This window comes from Thamnophis sirtalis, unplaced genomic scaffold (assembly GCF_051295495.1).
Source record: "Thamnophis sirtalis isolate CommonGarterSnake01/CBP01778 unplaced genomic scaffold, rThaSir2_p1.2 scaffold_13, whole genome shotgun sequence".
Taxonomy (NCBI): Eukaryota; Metazoa; Chordata; class Lepidosauria; order Squamata; family Natricidae; genus Thamnophis; species Thamnophis sirtalis.
In genome coordinates, this window is record NW_028261393.1 from 4,216,717 (window position 1) to 4,238,391 (window position 21,675).

The 21,675-nt window shown below is 44.9% G+C and overlaps 1 protein-coding gene across 1 annotated transcript; it reads right to left on the reverse strand.

Moving 5' to 3' along the window:
* Positions 1 to 203: 203 nt before the first annotated feature.
* NKPD1 (NTPase KAP family P-loop domain containing 1) lies at positions 204 to 9,183 on the reverse strand. Its single transcript, XM_087727717.1, has 3 exons — positions 9,051 to 9,183; positions 3,471 to 3,602; positions 204 to 2,059 (listed from the first exon to the last, which is right to left on the reverse strand). The coding sequence occupies exons 1-3, from the start codon at positions 9,166 to 9,168 to the stop codon at positions 405 to 407; spliced, it is 1,905 nt and encodes a 634-aa protein (XP_087583843.1). The 5' UTR covers positions 9,169 to 9,183; the 3' UTR covers positions 204 to 404.
* Positions 9,184 to 21,675: the final 12,492 nt, after the last annotated feature.

Genomic DNA, 21,675 nt, shown 5'->3' on the forward strand with positions numbered 1-21,675 from the left:
TCGCGTATGTGACGTCATCACAACGCGACGAAAAAGATCGAAAAATTGAAATAAAAATTAAATTACAGCAAGCCGATTCACATAAAGGTAAGGGTTAGGTTTAGGTTTAGGGTTAGGGTTAGGTTAAGGGTTAGGGTTAGGGTTAGAGCGTTAGGGTTACGTTTAGCGTTAGGTTAAGGGTTAGCGTTAGGTTTTTCGTTATGTTAAGGGTTAGGTTTAGGGTTAGGTTAAGGGTTAGGTTTAGGGTTAGGTTTGGGGGGGTTAGGGGAAGGTTTTAGCTTTATTTTTACATTTTTCGATCTTTTTCGATCTTTTTCGTCGCGCTGTGATGACGTCACATACGCGCTTTCGTCGACCGCGATTTTGTCGTCCGCGGTTTTGTGGTAGAACCGCATCCACGTTGCCTAAGCCCTCTTCTCTGAATCCGTTCCACCTTTCCTGTAGTTCTCCAGAGTAGCCAGAGCCTGCAGCTGTCCCATCTTATATCTTATGGAATGGTCTAAATTCACAGTGTACTTCAGGAATTTCTTCCCTTCTTGTACGGTGAAGGGAAAATCGCCGGACAAGAATTTCTCAAAAAGCTCAGGGTCGCCATCCAAGGCCATGATGTTCTCGAGTTCCTTGTGCTTGGAGAACAACTCAGGGCAGGTCTCCACGAAGACGTCCCACATCGATTCCTTCTCATACCCCTTGGGCGGTTGGCACTGCAGCTTGTCCTCCATGCGTTGGAGAATCCAACTCAACCGGCACGGCCACTGGTTCGCCAACACTACCCAACTGGCCACTGACCGGGGACAGAGGCTGTGCCTCAACAGGTGCTGTTGTGTCATCAGCCGGATCGTAATGGGGATGGTGTTGACGATCCTCCTCATCTGGATAATGCTATCCGGGACGTAATGATAGAGGCAATCCTGTTCGTTATGCAAGCAGTGAAAAGCTTCGTGGATGTATTGCACAGCCATAGCATCGATCTGGGGTTGGTCTTCTTGAGGCACTGCTTCGATGTTCACCAGAGCTTCGCTCTTCCCTTTCGACTTGGTCACCCCCAACTCCATGTTCCTTGTGATGATGCCATACATCAGGTCCTCCCGAGTCTGGAAGGCCTCGTGCAAGCAACGCATCTTGGACTTGATGCCGATTTCCGGGATGGAGAAGGGAAGCGTCACGGTGCGGTTGAGGTAGAGGTAGCCGTTGTCCGCCATTCCCTTCATGGTGCTGGCTTGCTCCAAGCAAGAAGTGATGACGCAGGGGTCAACCACCAGGATGAAGATGAAGGGGGCGTTCCTGTCGGAAAGGAGCGTGTTGATGGCGTTCAACACCCCAACCACCCGTTCGGGGTAGCACATATCCAAGCAGGTGATCTCAAAGACGATCCTCAATCGCCGACGTTCGAAGATCTCCATGTAGTAGATAAAGCTGGTGAGGACCTCGATCTCGCTCTTGACGGCACTCATGAAGCCCAGGTGGCTGGCGAACTTCTCATCGCTGGTCATGCTCTCGATCTTCTTCTTCTGGCTGATGATCAAGTGCTTAATCACAGGACTGAGGGCGATGACGAAGCCTGAGCCCGAAATGGCGGCAAAAGCGCTACCAAGGTACTTCAAGACCGTGCCATCCCTTATCCCTGGCACGAGGAGGGCGGTAGTAGCCAGGCCTGCGCCAGCTAGCAAAATCACAATAAGGCCTCCCGCGGCGCAACACGTTTTCTTTTTAAGCCTCCACTCATCTTGGGTGAATCCTGAGGCGAATTGCGGACGGCTTCCCACCACGTGGTAGAAACTCAGGGGAAGAGGACCGAAGTGGTGGCGGATATGGTCACACAGCGTGGTGACCAGCCCTGCCCACAATTTGTCGCTGCCTGCATATTCCCAGGCGCTGAATCTTATGAAGAGGAACTCAATGGTTTTCCTTCGCAGGTGCACCTCGGTGATGACGGGTTGGTAGAAGACGATATACCAGAGGAGGGTCAGGTAGTTCATTCCTTCAGGGACTCGGGACCTCTGGTGAGTCCTATGGTATTCGACTTCTTCCCTTCGGATTGATTCTTTGAGCATGCATCCTGCAAAAGTTTGTTCAGGAATGGTCAGCGGAAGATCTGCCAAGTTCTCAAAGACCTTCCGTCTAGAGAAGGGAATATTTGTATCTCGGGGTTCAAATGTGGGGTCCTTGGCGCTATCTGAGGTTGGCGGTTTCCTTGCAAATGTTTCATAACCCAATTAAGCAACTTCATCAGATGACGTTCCTTGGTTGGGTCATGAAACATCTGCAGGAAAACCACCAAGGTCAGAGATCGCCAAAGACTCCACAGCCCTCCTCCTCCTCTTTCTCCTCCATTCTCCTTCTCCTTCTCCTCCTCCTCCTCCCACTTCTCCTCCTCCAGATCCACCTTCCTTCTCCATCTCCTCCTCTCCCCTTCTCCTCTCTTCTCCTTCTTCTCCTTCCCTTCCTCCTTCATCTCCTGCTCCTGCTCCTGCTCCCCCTCCATTCTCCATCTCCCCCTCCTCCCTTCTCCTCCTCCTCCTCCTCCTCCTCCTCCTCCTATTCCCTCCTCCTCCTTTTCTTTCTCCTCTATCTCTCTTCTCCTCCTCCTTCTCCCCTCCTCCTTCATCTCTTCCTGCTTCTGCTCCTGCTTCCCCTCCCTTCTTCATCTCCTCCTCCCTTCTCCTACTTCTCCGCCTACTCCCTCCTCTTCCTTCTCTTTCTCCTCCATCTCCTCTCTTCTCCTTCTTCTCCTTCTCCCTTCCTCCTTCATCTCCTCCTCCCCCTCCTGCTCCTGTTCCCTCTCCCTTCTGCATCTCCTCCTCCTCCCTTCTCCTCTTTCTCCTCCTATTCCCTCCTTCTCTTTCTCCTCCATCTCCTCTCTTCTCCTTCTTCTCCTTCTCCCATCCTCCTTCATCTCCTCCTGCTCCCTCTCCCTTCTGCATCTCCTCCTCCCTTCTCCTCTTTCTCCGCCTATTCCCTCCTCTTTCTTCTCTTTCTCCTCCCTCTCCTTTCTTCTCCTTCTCCCATCCTCCTTCATCTCCTCCTCCTGCTCCTGCTCCCTCTCCCTTCTGCATCTCCTCCTCCTCCCTTCTCCTCTTTCTCCTCCTATTTCATCCTCCTCCTTCTCTTTCTCCTCCATCTCCTCTCTTCTCCTTCTCCCCCTCCCCTCTTCCTTCATCTCCTCCTGCTCCTGTTTCCCCTCCTCCATCTCCCCCCTTCTCCTCCTTCTCCTATTCCCTCCTCCTCCTCCTCTTTCTCCTCCATCTCTGCCATCTCCTCCTCCTCCCCCTCCTCCTCCATAAACTGTCCTTCTTTCTAGCACTGATGATGTTACTCAGTGAGGCCAGTGATATAAGTTGTGTGACCGCATGATGATTCCTGTGAGGTCACTTCTCTCTCCCCAGAGACCCATGGATAGAAGGAGGACCTTCTGCTAAGGGGTCTACCTACATGGATTCCCCCACTGATTCTCTCAGTGTGGGACTGACCTGCAATCTGGTCCAGTAGGGAGTGGATGCGAGTCCCGCAGGGCGAATAAAAACCCACGGTGACCGGGGTGGAGGTATGGCACAACGTCTTTGACAAAGAGCAGCAATAAATGTCATCCTCAGTCATCAGATCTGAGAAGGAAAAGAGAAACAAAAGGAATGGGGAATAACCAGAGAGTCCACATATCAGGGTCATTCAGCACAGCACTGAGAAAAGGGACTTATGACCGGTCCTCGCACTTATGACGGTCACAACACACACACACACACCCCATGGTCATGTGATCCAAATTCAGGCACGCGTCTTTATAAAGGTTGAAGCGTCCCAGGGTGACGAGATCTTTGCTAGTCGGCTCCTGGCAAATTCAATGGGGGAAGCCAGGTTCACTGAACGACCTCACGATTCACTGAACGACAAAAATACTTGTAAAATAGGGTGCCATGTGCCTTAACGACCACCTTGCTTAGCTACAGGAGTCCTGGTCCCTGGTCTGCAATCTCTTCTTTGCCCTCAAGCAATGTTTCCCAATCTCAGCCGATTTATGAAGCGTGGACTTCAACTCCCAGAATTCCCCAGCCAGAATTCTTTAAGATGGATGGGATGCATATATAAATAACTAAAGGAATGGAAGTAGTGATCTTCCTCCCATATTTGGGCATACCAGGGGTTGTGACTTTTAATATATACCTTTCACCCTGGCCTGGCTGATAAGGAGTCGAGCTCTGTAGCTCAATGGTTAACACATCTGCCTAAGAGGCAATACAGCACAGGTTCGATTCCCAGCAAGGGTATGGCTAGCTGATGAGAGCTAAATAGCTTGAAATAGATCTATACTAGTCTCCCTTTATTTATTTATCAGCACAAATATAACAAATGTAACAAAAAGGCAACAGTAAAAAAATATTGGGTTTCTGTCTGGATGGTCTCTTGTGACGAGCCGAAGGACAGAGAATGGAAGTGTGTATATATATATATACTGTATATCATTTGAGAGTAATTAGGATAATTATATATTGTAAATGCCAGAGCAGGGCTGAGATTTCTACAGTGTTTTTTCCCCTCAGGTGTTTGTGTGTGTGTGTGTGTGTAAGGAGCTGAGTCTTTATTTACTATCCTATTTCAGGCTTTAAAATGCCTAAATAAATAAACCTAAATAAACCAAATACATATGGTTATTTCTGGTGCATTTCCTGTATGAAAAAAAAGAAATTTTCCTTCTTCCAGTATTGCGCCACCAACAGTCTTGCTGCAGTTATTAAATGCAAAATCAAGTTAGTCTCTATAACTGTACAATCTGTAATTATACCTAACAAGAATAACTGAGGGGTAAACTTTGTCCTTTTTTAAAGAACATTTTGCATCATCCACCATATTTTTATCCAAAATGCTTTAATCTTTTTACAAGTCCACCATATATGATAGTATGTAGCATCAGCACAATCACATCTCCAGCATTTAGGTTGTAAATTTGGATACATAGAGGCCAGTTTTTTTAGGAAATGCCATCTATAAAACATCTTATAAAAGTTTTCTCTCAAATTTTGGGCTTGGGTAAATTTTACATTTCTTACCCATATCTTTTCCCATGTATCCAACGTTATTGGTTCTTCAAAATTTTGTGCCCGTTTTATCATACAGTCTTTAACTAATTCTGTTTCCAAATCCATTTCTATTAATACATTATATAGTCTCTTTATATGCATTGGACTTTGATCTCTAATTTGTTTTAAATCTTGCTCTTTTTTGTCATGACATGGTCATGTAAGGTCAAAAAAGTCAAGATGGTGGCCGGGATGAGCAAACCTCAACCCGTTCGTTCCGTACTCATAAACAGCAGTAGATTAATTGCATAGTGACTCTGCTCTATAAAATTTTGGGGTTAGCTCCTGCTGCTTGTATTCTGAATTTCTCCAGAAATATGAAATAATTTGGATTTATAGCCTAGGTGACATTCTCACACAAGATAGCGGTGTTTGAATCACCTATGTAAACTGGGATTTGGGGAACAGTGGCCCCTCATCGTGTGGATTCCCCAAATTCTATCCTTTCTAAATTTCGCCTCCTTGCGTGTAGAAATGTAGCTCTGTGAGGAGCAGCTAGTTTTCCACTTGCAAGGAATAGTTGTGTAGAGACGGGTGCGTCTCACAAACCCCCACACTCGACCTGCAACCTGAAATTTTATCTCAAGTGTGGATAAAGGAATTAAGGGTTAGGTTTAGGGTTAAGTTAAGGATTAGGTTTAGGGTTAGGGTTAGGTTAAGGGTTAGGGTTAGGGTTAGGGTTAGGGTTAGGATTAGGGTTAGGTTTAGGGTTAGGTTAAGGGTTAGGTTTAGGGTTAGGTTTAGGGGGGTTAGGTTTAGGTTTAGGGGTTAATTTTAGGTTTAGGGTTTACAGCGTGCTTCTGTCTCCGTGCTGTTGTCGCCCTGTTGATGACGTCAGCGACGCGGTTTAGTCGGGCGCGGTTTTGTCGTTCGCCTTTTTGTCGGTGAACCAAAATATCAAATATAGGTAATGTGTACAAATAAGAGACTTTATTTTATTTTATTTATTTATTTTTATGAAATCATTTGAAAATTTATCATGAAAACTTTAAAAAAAATCAAGTTCAATTATTAATTTAAAGGAAATAGATCAAATAAACATTAAATTATATGTTGCATTCAATTACATTGACATGATAAAATATCAAATATAGAGCGTCTATATTTTTAAAACAGCCCAGGCTTGGTACTTGGACTAAGTACTCTGTGTATTATTTACAAAAAAAAGAAAAGAAAAGCTTTATATTTCATAAAGGTACAGTCAGATAGCCAATGAAATTCTAAATGACATATTTAAAAATGTTTATGTATATCCTTCATTCAAAAAAATAAGAGTAACTCAATAAACTAATGTAGATAAAAGCGAAAAAAAAAGGGGGGGGAAACCATATCCCTATGCCTAAAAAAATTTCAAAGAGCAATTTTAAGGTGACAGAAACAACGTACTGCAATTGTATTTGTTGAGGATGCAGTATTTTCTTTGAGAAAATATATATTCTGTTGACCCCCTTTCTTTTATTTTTGTTATCATCATGTGGGGCTCTATTACTTGGTGGCCCAGGTCATAAAACCACAAGTTGCACATACCTAGTTTAGATATCTCAATAATAAAGAATAAAGAGATGCAAAGATAACTCAACAATTAAGAGGGACAATAACAGGTGGCTGATTATTCGGCCCCCAATAAAAACTGGAAAAACTATGTCATTGAACAAAACCTAGCAATTTAACAGTCACTGAACTGGTTGCTTGCAAAGCCAGCAAGGGAAGAAGGCATAATGAAGAACGGAAGAGAAAACATTTAACATATTATGCTAATAAAGAAAATAACTACTCTGCGTGTAATCCAGTTTTAAAAGAATACGTTAATTACCTCCCCACGTACAGGAACTGTTGCAGATGCTAGAACTGTTACTAAGATCTGCTGAAAATTAAATGCGCTCTAAAGGGGTTATTTAGGGAAGAGTCCTAACATTTGCAACCCACGAGCATACGTTCGTCTCAAAGCACTCATCAGGCAAGTCCTTGACTTACAACAATCTGTTTAGCAAGTATTCAGAGTTACGACAGCGCTGGGGAAAAAAAACCTGACTTGCAACCGGTCCTCACATTTATGACTGTTGCAGCATGTGACCAAATTCAGGGGCTTGGCAATTGGTATGGATTTACGACGGTTTGCCGCACCCCGAGGTTATGGGGTGCTCATTGGCAGCCTGGGCCTCTGGTCGTGCTTTTTTTGACAGCCCCTTAAATCAAATTTCAATACACAAGTGGCCTTGGAATTATGACCTATACTGGGACTTGAACTGTTGTTGCTAAGCGAGGCAGTTGTTTAGTGAGTCGCCCCTGATTTTGTGACATATTTTGCCCAAGGGAGGGGTTAACGAATCGCTACAGTTGTTCTAAAGTAGGACGTAAAGTGAGATTTGGACATTAAGTGTGAAACCTACTGGGTCAGGCTGGACAGCCTCTCGGGACCCCTTTACTTCTGTATTAAAAAGCCTCATAGGCAGAGTTGCAGCTTGCAAAAGAACAGGAAGCAAGGGCCTAACCCAGAGGTGGGTTCCTACCAGTTCGCACCTATTCGGTAGAACCGGTTCGTCAAATCTACCGAACCGGTTAGAAGAGGTTCCACCAGTAGACCCGGAAAGCGGGCCACACCTACAGAAGAGGCTCCAAATTTTTTTGAAACCCACCACTGCTAAAGGGTTAGAGGTGCACGGATCTTGTAACTTGACAGCTTTAAGACTTGCATGCTTCAATGCCAGAGTTCCTGAGCCAACGTGACTGGAGAAGGAATTCTGGGAGTTGAAGTCCACAAGTCTTAAAGCTGTCAAGTTTGAACACCCCTGGGTTTTTTTCCTAAAGGGTTAGGGGTGCAAGGATCTTGTAACTTGACAGCTTTAAGACTTGCGTGCTTCAATGCCAGAGTTTCTGAATAGCTACTTGGACCGACCTAAGTACTAATTCATAATTTCATATCTGGTCACGTGGGTGGCAAGCCACTCCCACAAAGGAGGCCACACCCACAGAGTAGGTTCAAACAATTTTTGAAACCCACTACTGGCCTAACCGCAGAGTTCAATAGCCTCACAAGACCACAAGGGTCAGCTAAAGTTCCCTTAGAGACCCCTACTCAGTACCTATGACAAAAGGAGAAGTAAGACCCCATCTCCTTATATAAGGCTTTCTCCTCAAGGAAACCACTAAGAAATGAGTTAAGTGTTTCCGTGTTACGCTGCCTTTGAGACTGTATAAGAACATGTGCTTTGATGGTGAAGGTTGTTCAGAATTTGCAATGCTAGCTATTTCGCTAACTTTCCGAACCTGGCTGCCAAATAAACTTTTCCTGTATCCTGAGAAGTCTAAAAGCCTATCATTCTCTGCAACAGTTTAATGAATCACACGGTTCTTAAGTGAATCCTTCTTCCCTCCATTTAATTTGCTTGTCAGAAACTAGCTGGGAAGGATATACATGCCAAGTGCCCGGATTTTGATCAGGTCACAATTGCTACAACAGTTGTAAGTGTGAGGACTTGCGAGAGTGCCATTGTAACTTCCAACAGTTGCTTTGAATGGTTGTAACTTAGCAATAGCAATAGCAGTTAGACTTATATACCGCTTCATAGGGCTTTCAGCCCTCTCTAAGCGGTTTACAGAGTCAGCATATCGCCCCCAACAACAATCCTGGGTCCTCATTTTTACCCACCTCGGAAGGATGGAAGGCTGAGTCAACCCTGAGCCGGTGAGATTTGAACAGCCGAACTGCAGAACTGCAGTCAGCTGAAGTAGCCTGCAGTGCTGCGTTTAACCACTGCGCCACCTCAGCCCCAATTTTGATCAGGTCACAATTGCTACAACAGTTGTAAGTGTGAGGACTTGCTAGAGTGCCATTGTAACTTCCAACAGTTGCTTTGAACGGTTGTAACTTGAGGTTTACCTCTACCAAATTTGATTTTTTTGGAAGAAGTGGATTTAAATCCTTGCTACCGTCCATTGGGCTAAATCCAGTTGGTGTGAATGAGGTGCTGGGCCTACCTTTATCGTGGTACTCAGCGTGGCTAAAATGGGTCTCCCGGCTCGAGCACAGGCAGCCCGTTTCATGGCAGTCCTCCGCATGGTGCAGTCTGGCGACTTCCTCATCATAGTAACTCATCAGCTCTGGAGTCGGTGGACTGCCAACTGAACTTCCCAGGCAGATGGGAGCCTGCCAGGAGGAAATAAAACAGGCCGGTGGTTCAACCTGGTTACCTGGTAAGCTTCCAATGAGAATGGAGGAACAAAATGTGTATAGCGATAGCAATAGCAGTTAGACTTATATACCGCTTCATAGGGCTTTCAGCCCTCTCTAAGCGGTTTACAGAGTCAGCATATTTTCCCCCAACAACAATCCGGGTCCTCATTTTTACCCACCTCGGAAGGATGGAAGGCTGAGTCAACCTTGAGCCGGTGAGATTTGAACAGCCGAACTGCAGTCAGCTGAAGTAGCCTGCAGTGCTGCATTTAACCCCTGCGCCACCTCGGTGTATCCCGAGCCACATCTGGTTATATATGCATTTTATTTTATTTTTGCATTTGGTTTGTCAAACCCGCGCAAGATAACAGGTATAAGTATAAACAAGGAAATGATTGCAAATAAATGGGGACAATGGGACAGGGATGGTAGGCCAGCTGGTGCGCTTATGCACGCCCCCTTGACGGACCTCTTAGGAATGGGGTGAGGTCCAAGGGAGACAGTTTGAGGTTGAAGCTGTGGGGGTTTGAGACTGTAACAATGGAGTCCGGTAGAGCATTCCAGGCATTGACCACTCTGTGGCAGAAGTCATATTTCCGGCAATTTGGAGTTTGGAGCAGTTTCTCTTATTGTTTGCCCGCGTACTATTGAGGTTGAAACTGAAGCAGCAACAGAGTTTTTCTCTCTGACTTTTTCTTGTTTCCAGGCTTCAGATTAGAAAACTGGGTCCATTGAGTGAGAGAGAGGGGGGGGGGGATGAAAGAAGGGAGGGAGGGAGAGAAGGAAAGAAAAAAAGAAAGAAAGAAAGAAAGAGGGAGGGAGGGAGAGAAAGAAATGAGGGAGGGAGGAGAGGGAGAAAGATAGGAGGGAGGAAGAGAGAAGGAAAAAGGGAGGGAGGGAGAGAAAAAGAAAGAAAGGGAGGGAGGGAGAGAAAGAAAGAAAGAGAAAGAAAGAGGGATGGAGAGAAAGAAATGAGGGAGGAAAAGAGAGTGGAAAAGAAAGAAAGAGAGAAAGAAAGAGGGATGGAGAGAAAGAAATGAGGGAGGAAAAGAGAGAGGAAAAGAAAGAAAGAGAAAGAAAAAAGAAAGAAGGAAAGAAGGCAGTAGAAAGAGAAAAAAATAAAGAAAAATAAAAGAGAAAGAAAGAATGAATGAGGAGAGGTGTAATTTTGGTTCCTGAAGCAAATGAGGGAGGGAAAGAGAGAGAGGAAAAGAAAGAAAGAAAGAAAGAAAGAAAGAAAGAAAGAAAGAAAGAAAGAAAAAAGAAGGAACGAAGGAAGGCGGTAGAAAGAGAAAAAAATAGAGAAAAATAAAGAAAGAGAAAGAAAGAATGAATGAGGAGAGGTGTAATTTTGGTTCCTGAAGCTCTAGAGTCCACTACCTTCACAGCTGGTTCCAAGTTTTCTTTGAGTTGGGGAAAAAAAAGATCAACAAAAAGAAAAAGAAAAAAGAAAGAAAGAGAGGAAGGAAGGAAGGAAGGAAGGAAGGAAGGAAAGAAGGAAGGAAGGAAGGAAGGAAGGAGAGGTGTAATTTTGGTTCCTGAAGCTCCAGATTCCACTAACCTTCACAGCTGGCCCCAACTTCTCTTTAAGCTTTGGGGGGGGGGGGGGGAAAGACCAAGAAAAATAAAAACCAGAAAGTGGGGCTAATCAAAAACTCCTTTTGAACCAGGCTTACCATACTAAGGATACTAATTGGGATGACCAAATATTTCAGCCGCTGTATTGAGAAAGAGGATGACCTTAGATGGGATCAGATGCAGGCCGTGTGGCCTCGATATTGAACTGTGGGAAACGGGGTTAATTCTGATGATGTTTTATCAAAAAAAACAAATTTGATTCCCCCCTTCCCTTTTCTGTTCTTTAGTGGCATTCTCTTCCAGTGACAGGAAAAGTCTATTTATACTTTGCTTGCTTTAGGACCAAAATTAGGGCCAGATTTTCCATTTGTAAGTGAGAGATGTGCTCAATTTTATGACCCTGTTTATCGCCGTTGTTAATTCTGTGCCAAAAACAGCTAATTATTTCTCGGTGACTTAAATTCTTCTGCAAATAACCTCTCTTTAAGATGAAGATGTTGAGGAATGAGTTGGACGTTGGCGTAAAAGAGCTACAGAAACGTAACTGGGATGCTTGGGGCTCATTTAAGTCACTGAGGTTCAAATCAAATCTTTGTGAAAATATAATTATTCCCTCTCTGTCGGTCTGTCCATATTTGAATAAATAACCAAACAGTGAACAATCTATGGATATTTATACAGAAAAGAGTTCCACCGTATTTTGGGGACTGAAAGTACAACCAATTTTGGAGGTTGTACAACAGTTTTTCTTACCCATGGTTGTTTTAAGATGTGTGGACTCCTAGGAGTAGCTGGGGAATTCTGGGAATTTAAGTCCACACATCTGAGAATAAATAACAGATTTAGAAGGGAACTGGGAGGTCTTCTAGTCCAACCCCCTGCTCAAGCAAGAGAACCTATACCATTTCAGACAAATGTTTATCCGATCTCTTCTTTAAAACTTCCAGTGTTGGAGAATTCACAACTTCTGGAGGCAAGTTGTTCCACTGACTAATTGTTGTAACTGTCAGGAAATTCCTCCTCAGTTCTAAGTTGCTTCTCTCCTTGATTAGTTTCCACCCATTTGCTTCTTGTTCTGCCCTCAGGTGCCTTGGAGAATAGCTTGACTCCCTCTTCTTTGGGGCAACCCCTGAGATATTGGAACACTGCTATCATGTCTCCCCTAGTCCTTCTTTTCATTAAACTAGACATACCCAGTTCCTGCAACCGTTCTTCATATGTTTCGGCCTCCAGTCCCTTCATCCTCTTTGTTGCTCTTCTCTGCACTCTTTCCAGAGTCTCCACATCTTTTTTTACATCATGGCGGCCAAAACTGGATGCCATATTCCAAGTGTGGCCTTACCCAGGCATTATAAAGGGATGCGAACACTTCACGTGATCGTGATTCTATCCCTCTCTCAATGCAGACCAAAGCACATGGCTGGGGAATTATAGAAGTTCAAGTCCACCCATCTTAAAGTGGCCAAGGTTGAGAAACGGTGATCTAGATTAAGATTATTATTATTATGCAAGCACGTTAAGATTTTTAATCCTTGAACTCTGCTTTACAAATCCCAGCGGGCGGGTCACCCATTTAGCAAAGGTAAGGCATCCATCCATGAACATCAAGAGCGTCCCACTGAAGGTCTGCAGGAGACTAGGATTAAACATTTCCCTTTTCTTTCAAGAAATACATTGGAGTATTGGAGATTTTGCCCAGGATTGATTGCCTTTCTTGAGGTTTACTTTTGCTCCAAATGCTTCTGCGGTGCCGTGTGTGTGTGTGTGTGTGTGTGTGTGTGTGTGTGTGAGAGAGAGAGAGAGAGAGAGAGAGAGAGAGAGAGAGAGAGAGAGAGAGAGAGAGAGAGAGAGAGAGAGAGAGAGAGAGAGAGAGAGAGAGAAAGAAAAGCATGCTGGCTGGGGAATTCTGGGAGTTGACCCAACTTAACTTGGCCAAGGTTGAGAAACACAGCCCCAACACATTCCTTCCAATTAGTTAAAGAGATTAGATTAGAGAAATGCTGCGTTGGTGGCTTATCCTTGGGGTTAGGTTGATCAGTCTGATCCAGAGGTTCCCTACGTATGCCCTACTCAGAGGAGGAGAGCCTCTGTTGTAATTGAGGGCTGCAAGGAGGCCTCTCTGCAGCGCCTTGTGATGTCAATGGGTGAAGATATAATTGCCAGCTTCAGGTGTCAGGTAAACAAGATCTTCAAGGGATGACCTCGAACCAAGCTCAGTGACTCAGCCTGAAGAGGTGGCGTTGGAGAAGATTCCCAACCTAAACACGATCAAATCTTCCAGATATTGATTAAGGGAGCATTTCCTGTACTACCTCTTCCTATAAACCCAGCCTGAAAAGAAGCTGGATTGATAGCCATAAATTTAGGTACTGTGTTTCCCTGAAAATAAAGACAGGATCTTATTTTCTCCCCCCTCCCGAAATAAGCGCTTGGCCTTATTTTGGGGGGAAGTTCCTATTATTTTTGAGGTGCAGGAGATGGCGAGCGTGGTCACCTCAGGCCTCCTGCTGTGTTGCAATATTTTTTTCGGGGGGGAGGGCCTATTTTTGCGCATGCGCTTCAAAAGCCCGCATGGGCTTATTATCTGGGGAGGTCTTATTTTTGGGGAAACAGGGTAGTCCTCGCGTTACGACCACAATCGAGCCCAATGTTGAGTTTGCTCAGCGAGGTACTCATTAAGTGAGTTTTGTACGACCTTCCTCGCCGCGGGTCGTTAAGCGAATCCCTGCAGTTGTTAACTTTGGTCACACCGTGGTTACGCAAAGCTAGCTTCACCCATGGACGTTGCGGGTCAAGAGGTCGCGGAAGCGAATCGCGCGTGCATTGCAACCGTCATAAATGCGAAGCAGTTGCCCAGCGTCTGAATTTTGATCACGGGGAATGCTGCAGTGGTGGCAAGTATGAGAAAAGGTCAAAGGTCACTTTTTCCAGTGCCGTTGTAACTGTGAACAGTCACTAAATGAACTATTGTAAGTCGAGGAGTACCTGTAAGAGCATACGTAGCAACATGAGTACGTGTGAATGCTTGACTGTCAGGGATCTTACAAAGCATTTCAACCTTTGACAGATGTGGCCAACCACTGGCAGAGTTTTGATGTCTCCCCCATCCTGGCTGCTGCATCTGGATTTCATTTCATTTTATAACCAATCCTGTGGACATCCCTGGAAGAGGCAGAGAAAATGAAACTTCTCCACCCTTCCACTTTTACTCTGGGGAAATGTCACCTGCTGAATTTGATATGTATGTATATCAGGGGTGGGTTCCTGCCAGTTCTAACCTCATCTATAGAAGATGAGGTTCCACAAATCTCCAGTGCCATTTAGAACCGGTTCCAGCTCCCTCCCTCCCTGCCCGTCCGCCCATCATCAAAATGAAGAGCGAGAGGAGGAATTCTGGGAGTTGAAGTCTACAAGTCTTAAAGCTGTCAACTTTGAACACCCCTGGGGTTTTTTTCCCCTAAAGGGTTAGGGGTGCGAGGGTCTTGTAACTTGACAGCTTTAAGACTTGCACGCTTCAAATGCCAGAATTTCTGAGCCAACATTTTGGTTGCTAAGCAAGAGTGTTGTTAAGTGAGTTTCACCACATTTTACAAGTTGGCCACGCCCGCCCAGTCACATGCCCGGCAAGCCACTCCCACCCAGTCACATGGCCAGCAAGCCACTCCCACAAAGCAGGCCACACCTACAGAAGAGGTTCTAAAAAATTTTGAAACCCACCACTGATGTATGTGTGTGTGTATGTAAATGTGTAGATAGATAGATAGATAGATAGATAGATAGATAGATAGATAGATAGATAGATAGATAGATAGATAGATAGATGATAGATATAGAGATAGATAGAGATAGATAGATAGATGATAGATAGGTGGTAGATAGATAGATAGATAGATAGGTAGGTAGGTAGGTAGGTAGGTAGATAGGTAGGTAGATATAGATATAGATATAGATATAGATATAGATATAGATATAGATAGATAGATAGATAGATAGATAGATAGATAGATGATAGATAGATAGATGATAGATAGATAGATAGATAGATAGATAGATAGATAGATAGATATAGATAGATAGATAGAGATAGACAGAGATAGATAGATAGATGATAGATAGATAGGATAGATAAATGATAGATAGATAGAGATAGAGATAGAGATAGAGATAGGTAGGTAGGTAGGTAGGTAGGTAGATAGATAGATAGATAGATAGATAGATAGATAGATAGATAGATATAGACAGACAGACAGACAGACAGACAGACACACACACACAAAAAAAAACTGATTAGGAGATGAGATGAGAATTGGTTTTTTCAGAGCCAGCCCCGTTCTGCCTCTTCACCTGTTCTAAAAGAAGGAAGGAACCTCACTATAAATAGCCCCGAATATATAAATATTTACAAACAGGGAGTTGGTTCAAGCTCTTGGCTATTTTTGATTCTCTGACTTGTGCCTTTTTATTTTTTTCCTTTCAGCCAGAACAATGTGGCTTTGTAGCTGCTTGGTATAAATCTTGATCGTTTCATTGTAGCTTCTCTCTCTCTCGGATGCTCCCAACCCTGTTGACTAAGCCTTCAGATCTCTTACTCATAGTTTATGGGATATACACCACAAGGACGTGACTTTGCACGGTTCGTGACGTTTCTCTCTCTCACAAGAGCTGTGTTCGTATAACCCTTGATTTGTTACTTGAGGCTGATGTTCACCTCGTTTGGGCGAAGGAACATCTGCAAGAAAACCACCAAGATCAGAGAGCACCAAGGACCCCTCGGTTCAACCCTTTGCTACGAATAATTCTGCTTTATTGGTCCCATAAGCCTCCAAAGCGAAATCTAGGAATTTCACCATCTAGCAATCTGTGTGAATCAACCTTGTATCCGCTTATTCTTTCCTGTATTTCAAAATTCCTTATACAAGATAGAAATAGCAAACGAATTACACTTATTCCTTTCCTTTTAGTATTAGTATTTCTTAAGCTGATCATTCGTGCCTCTACAAGCTCGGCTGTTTTGAAGAAGAAGAAACAAGCTGTGGAAAGTTTCGAAAGTTTGAACGTTTGTGATCATTTTTATGAGGTTCCCGTTGTTAAAGTAAAGGTTCCCCTCGCACATCTGTGCTAGTCGTTCCCGACTCCGGGGGGCGGTGCTCATCCCTGTTTCAAAGCCGAAGAGCCAGCGCTGTCCACAGATGCCTCTGTGGTCATGTGGCCGGCATGACTCAATGCCAAAGGCGCATGGAACGCTGTTACTTTCCCACCAAAGGTGGTTCCTATTTTTCTACTTGCATTTTTTTACGTGCTTTCGAACTGCTAGGTTGACAGAAGCTGGGACAAGTAACAGGAGCTCGCTCCGTTATGCGGCGCTAGTGATTCGAACCACCCAACTGCCGGCCTTTCTGATCAACAAGCTTCCCATTGTTAGATAATGGCTAAAGATCAGTCCTCTTTAGCTCAGGTTTTTATGTATGAATAAGCCAGGTTTTCCAAACAGACCACAAATATTCCTGCTACAGAGATTCTACTTTACATTTTACACCCACTAATACAGATAATATTGAATTATGACCACTAATTATCCATTGCAAAGCGGGACAGTTGCTAAGTGAATTTCGTCCCATTTTATGACCTTTCTCCCCAGCTTTGTTAAGCGAATCCCTGCCATTGTTAAGTTAGTGACACAGTTGTTAAGTCAATCTGGCTTCCCCATTTGACATTGTTTGTCAGAAGGTTGCAAAAGAGGATCGCATGACCCTGGGACATGCCATAAATTGTGATCATGGGGATGCTGCAATGGTCGTAAGTGTGAAAAACGGTCATAAAAGGTCACACTTTCTTCAGTGCAATTGTAACTTCAAATAGTCACTAAACAGGCTGTTTTTAAGCCTCGGGCGAGACATTGAATCAACCTGATAGGATAAGGCTATTGTTAGCAAAAATAATAATAATATATGCAGCATTTTTTCCCCTGCCTCATCCATCAACATCCGAGAGAGATAAAAGAGAAGATCTAAACACTGCTAGTGCCAGGATGGTCAAAAGCCCCTTGGCTGGGGATGATGGGGATTGAAGTCTGGCACACCCAGAGATTGGAGAAAGTCCTTGCATCCTGCAGTGTCTTAATTTTTTCCTTTTTAACAGGTGAGGAGGAAGAAATAACATTGGAAACTGTGTCACCACCCCCCACTTCAATATCCTTCTGGGTGCAGAATTGGGGGGAGGAGACCCCCCAACTCTCAGACCCTCTTTTTTTCATTCATTCATTCAGCCAGCACAAGCCCCTTGCCCTATCTGAGGTCCGGCTCATTTCTCCAACTTCACCGTAGAAAGAGACTCACCCCAGATCACATGAGACAGCCGAATTCCCCAGCAGCCAGCTCTAAAGATCTCCCCTCGTTTCTCTCTCACACATGGGCACGCAAAGCATCCGCTTGGTTGAGCCGGCAGGAGTTCGCAGGTCTTGACAAGGCACCGGTCCTCAAGATTCTTCTCCTCGCAGGCAGAACCTCCTGATGTGTAACCTCCTCCAGAGAACCTCGGTTTTTCCAGCCTGTGGATTGCGGCAGCTCCTTCAATCTCCCTCAACCTGTTTTTTTTTCGGGCCCAGATTGCGAAAGGTAGCAAGGAGTGACTTTTGCCACTCACACCTCCACCTTTCCAGCGGAGAAGAAACACGCAGGCCAGACTGCGGGAAGCAAATAATAGCCAAACCCTGGAATTATTTCGGATGTGGGTGTCCTTTTTTAAAATATATATATATATATTTTTCTTTGCTTGAATGTTCAGGTTCAAATTCAGCTTTGAGGACATCCCCAAAAGATCAAACAAGGTATAGAAACAACTTGTAGGTCAGTGATGGTGAACCTTTTCAGCATTGAGTGCCCAAACTGGAATGCGCCTGCATACATGTGCCTCTGTGCGTGCCAGAATGCCGGAAACGTGAAGACCAGCTGCCTGGTGCACGCCTGCCTGTTTTTTGGCCATTTTTCAGGGTGTTTTCAGGCCATTTTTTTGGGGGGGGGCTGTTTTCAACAGGCTGCACCCTAACCCTCTCCCACTAATGCACACGGTCACTGTCAAAAGTACTGTGATTTGACACTCTGGATACAATTCAGTGGTGGGATTCAGCCGGTTCGCACCTATTCGGGAGAACCTGTTGTTAACTTTCTAAGCAGTTCGGAGAACCGGTTGTTGGAAGAAATCTCCTTTTGTTTTTTTCCCCACTTTCCAAGGCTAATCCTGTAAGGAAGGCAGGAAGGAAACATTCTGGTGTTGTTTTCTAGACTAATTTTTATTGCCTTGCTTACAGAAACTGCCTCTCCGGTTAACCCTTATTACATTCTAACAGCTAAGACGAAGCGCCCATCGACGCGAGTGACGTTGAGTTGGCCACACCCACCCAGTCACATGGCCACCAAGCCCCGCCTACGCAGCTGGTCATTAGGGCAGAGAACTGGTTGTTAAATTATTTGAATCCCACCACTGATACAATTCATTCCTTTTCGTTTCAGCAGCCCAGGCGATCCAGAGTTATGCTGGAATACACACAGACAGAGACACACCAAGGGGTTGTTAAGAGTGTCTTACCCACCCACCCCACTCCCCAGCATTTGTTTCCAGAGAGTAAGTCCTCTGTGTACCAAGTTGAAATTCTCGAGGCATCCCAGAGTTATGCTGGAACAGACACACAGCTAATTATATAGAGATAGAGATAGATTTATTGTGACATCAAATGAACTCTTTGTCCTTTCACTGACCATTCTTGTGCCACCTTTTTTGGGAGGGGGAAGAGAGTGTAGCTTCTCACAGGCTGGGCCAAAAGCCCAACGTGGCTTTCCCCTCCTCAAATGTGTCGCGCACACCCCAAATCTAGATCCTGTTGAAAGCCGTGGGAATTCCTTTATGAATCAGCATTGGATTCTGGTAAAGATGGTTGTGAAAAATGGGCAGGCATTCAAGAAAGACTCGGAGCTTCAGCCAGCTTCAACCTGAGGCCTCCTTGCAGAAAGGAAGACCTTGGAGGATTTCCATACTTCTCAGGCAGGTTTCTGTCACTTGCCCATCTTGGTGATCTCTTGGTGGTCTCTACGAGCCAGATCACGTCACACCTTCTGATTTTGCACTAGTTAGAATAGAATAACAGAGTTGGGAGGGGCCTTGGAGGTCTTCTAGTCCAACCCCCTGCTTAGGCAGGAAACCCTACACCACTTCAGACAAATGGGTTGTCCAATCTCTTCTTAAAGACTTCCAGTGTTGGGGCATTCACAACTTCTGGAGGCAAGTTGTTCCACTGATTAATTGTCCTCACTGTCGGGAAATTTCTCCTTAATTCCAAGTTGCTTCTCTCCCTGATTAGTTTCCACCCATTGCTTCTTGTTCTGCCCTCGGGTGCTTCGGAGAGCAGCTTGACTCCCTCTTCTCTGTGGCAGCCCCTGAGATATTGGAAGACTGCTATCAGTTCTTTGAGTCTTTCTATGCTCTAGTTGAGGTCAGCTTTGATGGTGCCCGTCCAACATGTTCTTTGAGGTCCTTTTACCACTAATTCTTGCCAACACAATTGCTTTCTCCGTGTCCCCGCATAACACGGCTGAAAAGCATGGTAGCTGGGGAATTCTGGGAATCGAAATCCACCCAACTTAAAGCTTGTAGCCTGCTGATTAGGGAATTCTGGGAATTGAAGTCCACCCATCTTAAAGCTCGTAGCCTGCTGATTAGGGAATTCTGGGAGTTGAAGTCCACCTATCTTAAAGCTCGTAGCCTGCTGATTAGGGAATTCTGGGAGTTGAAGTCCACCCATCTTAAAGCTTGTAGCCTGCTGATTAGGGAATTCTGGGAGTTGAAGTCCATCCATCTTAAAGCTCATATCCTGCTGATTAAGCAATTCTGGGAGTTGAAGTCCACCCATCTTAAAGCTCGTAGCCTGCTGATTAGGGAATTCTGGGAATCGAAGTCCACCCATCTTAAAGCTCGTAGCCTGCTGATTAAGGAATTCTGGGAGTTGAAGTCCACCCATCTTAAAGCTCGTAGCCTGCTGATTAGGGAATTCTGGGAGTTGAAGTCCATCAATCTTAAAGCTCGTAGCCTGCTGATTAGGGAATTCTGGGAGTTGAAGTCCACCCATCTTAAAGCTCGTAGCCTGCTGATTAGGGAATTCTGGGAGTTGAAGTCCACGCATCTTAAAGCTCGTAGTCTCTGACCTGGAAATTCTGGGAGTTGAAGTCCACCCATCTTAAAGCTTGTAGCCTGCTGATTAGGGAATTCTGGGAGTTGAAGTCCACCCATCTTAAAGCTTGTAGCCTGCTGATTAGGGAATTCTGGGAGTTGAAGTCCACCCATCTTAAAGCTCGTAGCCTGCTGATTAGGGAATTCTGGGAGTTGAAGTCCACCCATTTTAAAGCTCGTAGTCTCTGACCTGGAAATTCTGGGAGTTGAAGTCCACCCATCTTAAAGCTTGTAGCCTGCTGATTAGGGAATTCTGGGAGTTGAAGTCCACCCATCTTAAAGCTCGTAGCCTGCTGATTAGGGAATTCTGGGAGTTGAAGTCCACCCATCTTAAAGCTCATAGCCTGCTGATTAGGGAATTCTGGGAGTTGAAGTCCACCCATCTTATATGCATGCCAGCCGGGAAATCCTTTTACCTGTAGGCTTGCCAATTCCCTTTTGGAAAGCTAATTCCTATACCTGTCCAAGCTTAGTCCATAAATAGAAAAACGGAGAGGGACGATCTCCTTGCAGGGAAAAATACTGCTGGGGCCACAGAAATTATTCCAGGAATAACTTGGGCTCTTTCTTCCCACGGAGTTAGCAACCCCATCCTCCCCTGTGGAACCAGAAATATTCACCTGTCCGATGGGGACGAGCAAAAATACTTGCAGCTGGAAACAAAGAAACTTCCCAAGTGCCTTATTTCAATCTCACTCCAGGTCCTGAAAGGTGCTGGCCGTGTGGGGACCCGGGGAAGGGTCTGCCTTGTGGAAGACCACCAAAGCTGGGAAGAGACGGGCGAAAGGCACCCTCGGCTCTTCCCACCAAGCCCTCCGTGGGTCTCCTCGGGGAGGAAGGCTGAAGCACAATGCGTGGCCACCACGGGTCAAATGTTGCAAAGGTGCCTACCTTTCTGTTGGTTTCCACTGGATCATGCTCGTCTTCCTTGGTGGACATGTGGGCTTAACTGGTGCAACCTCCTTGGACATCAGTGAAGCTCAACTTGTGTCTTCTTCAGCTGTGGACTTTCAAGGCACCTGTGGAAGCCCTCAATTATCTCTTCCTTTTGATCCCTCCCATCCGTGGCTTCCTTGCAACCCCCCCCCCCTTCCTTTTCTTTTGATTTTTTCTGAATGACAGAGGAATGCCGTGACTAAGCCTTCGGAGCATCACAAAACGCGGGACCTTCGCCAATCAAAACAATTATTAGTGGTGAAGCGGAAAATCAAGCCGGGCAAGGGACAGCGGCAGATCTAAGAGAAAGGAAATTAAACACACCTCTCCACGTGAGTTATGGCACAGGCATTCCATTCCACGGTGTTTATATTTATACGGCAGCCCTCAACTTACAACGGTTCGTTTGTTTATTTTTTTAAAATTATTTTAATTTTATCAATTTCATATATACAATTCACAATTATATGATCTCATAACTGTTATTAATAATATGTATTTATAACAATTTTTCCCTACTGTTGACAATATACTTGAGGATTGCTTTCTTAACATCCCATAGATCCATCTTATCTTACAACGGTCCTACTTCTTCTTCCCTCCCTCCCTCTTTCCTTCCCTCGTTTCTTCTCTCCTACTCCCCTTCCTTCCTTCCCTCCTTCCCATTCCCTCCTTCTCTCCTTTCCTCCTTCCTTT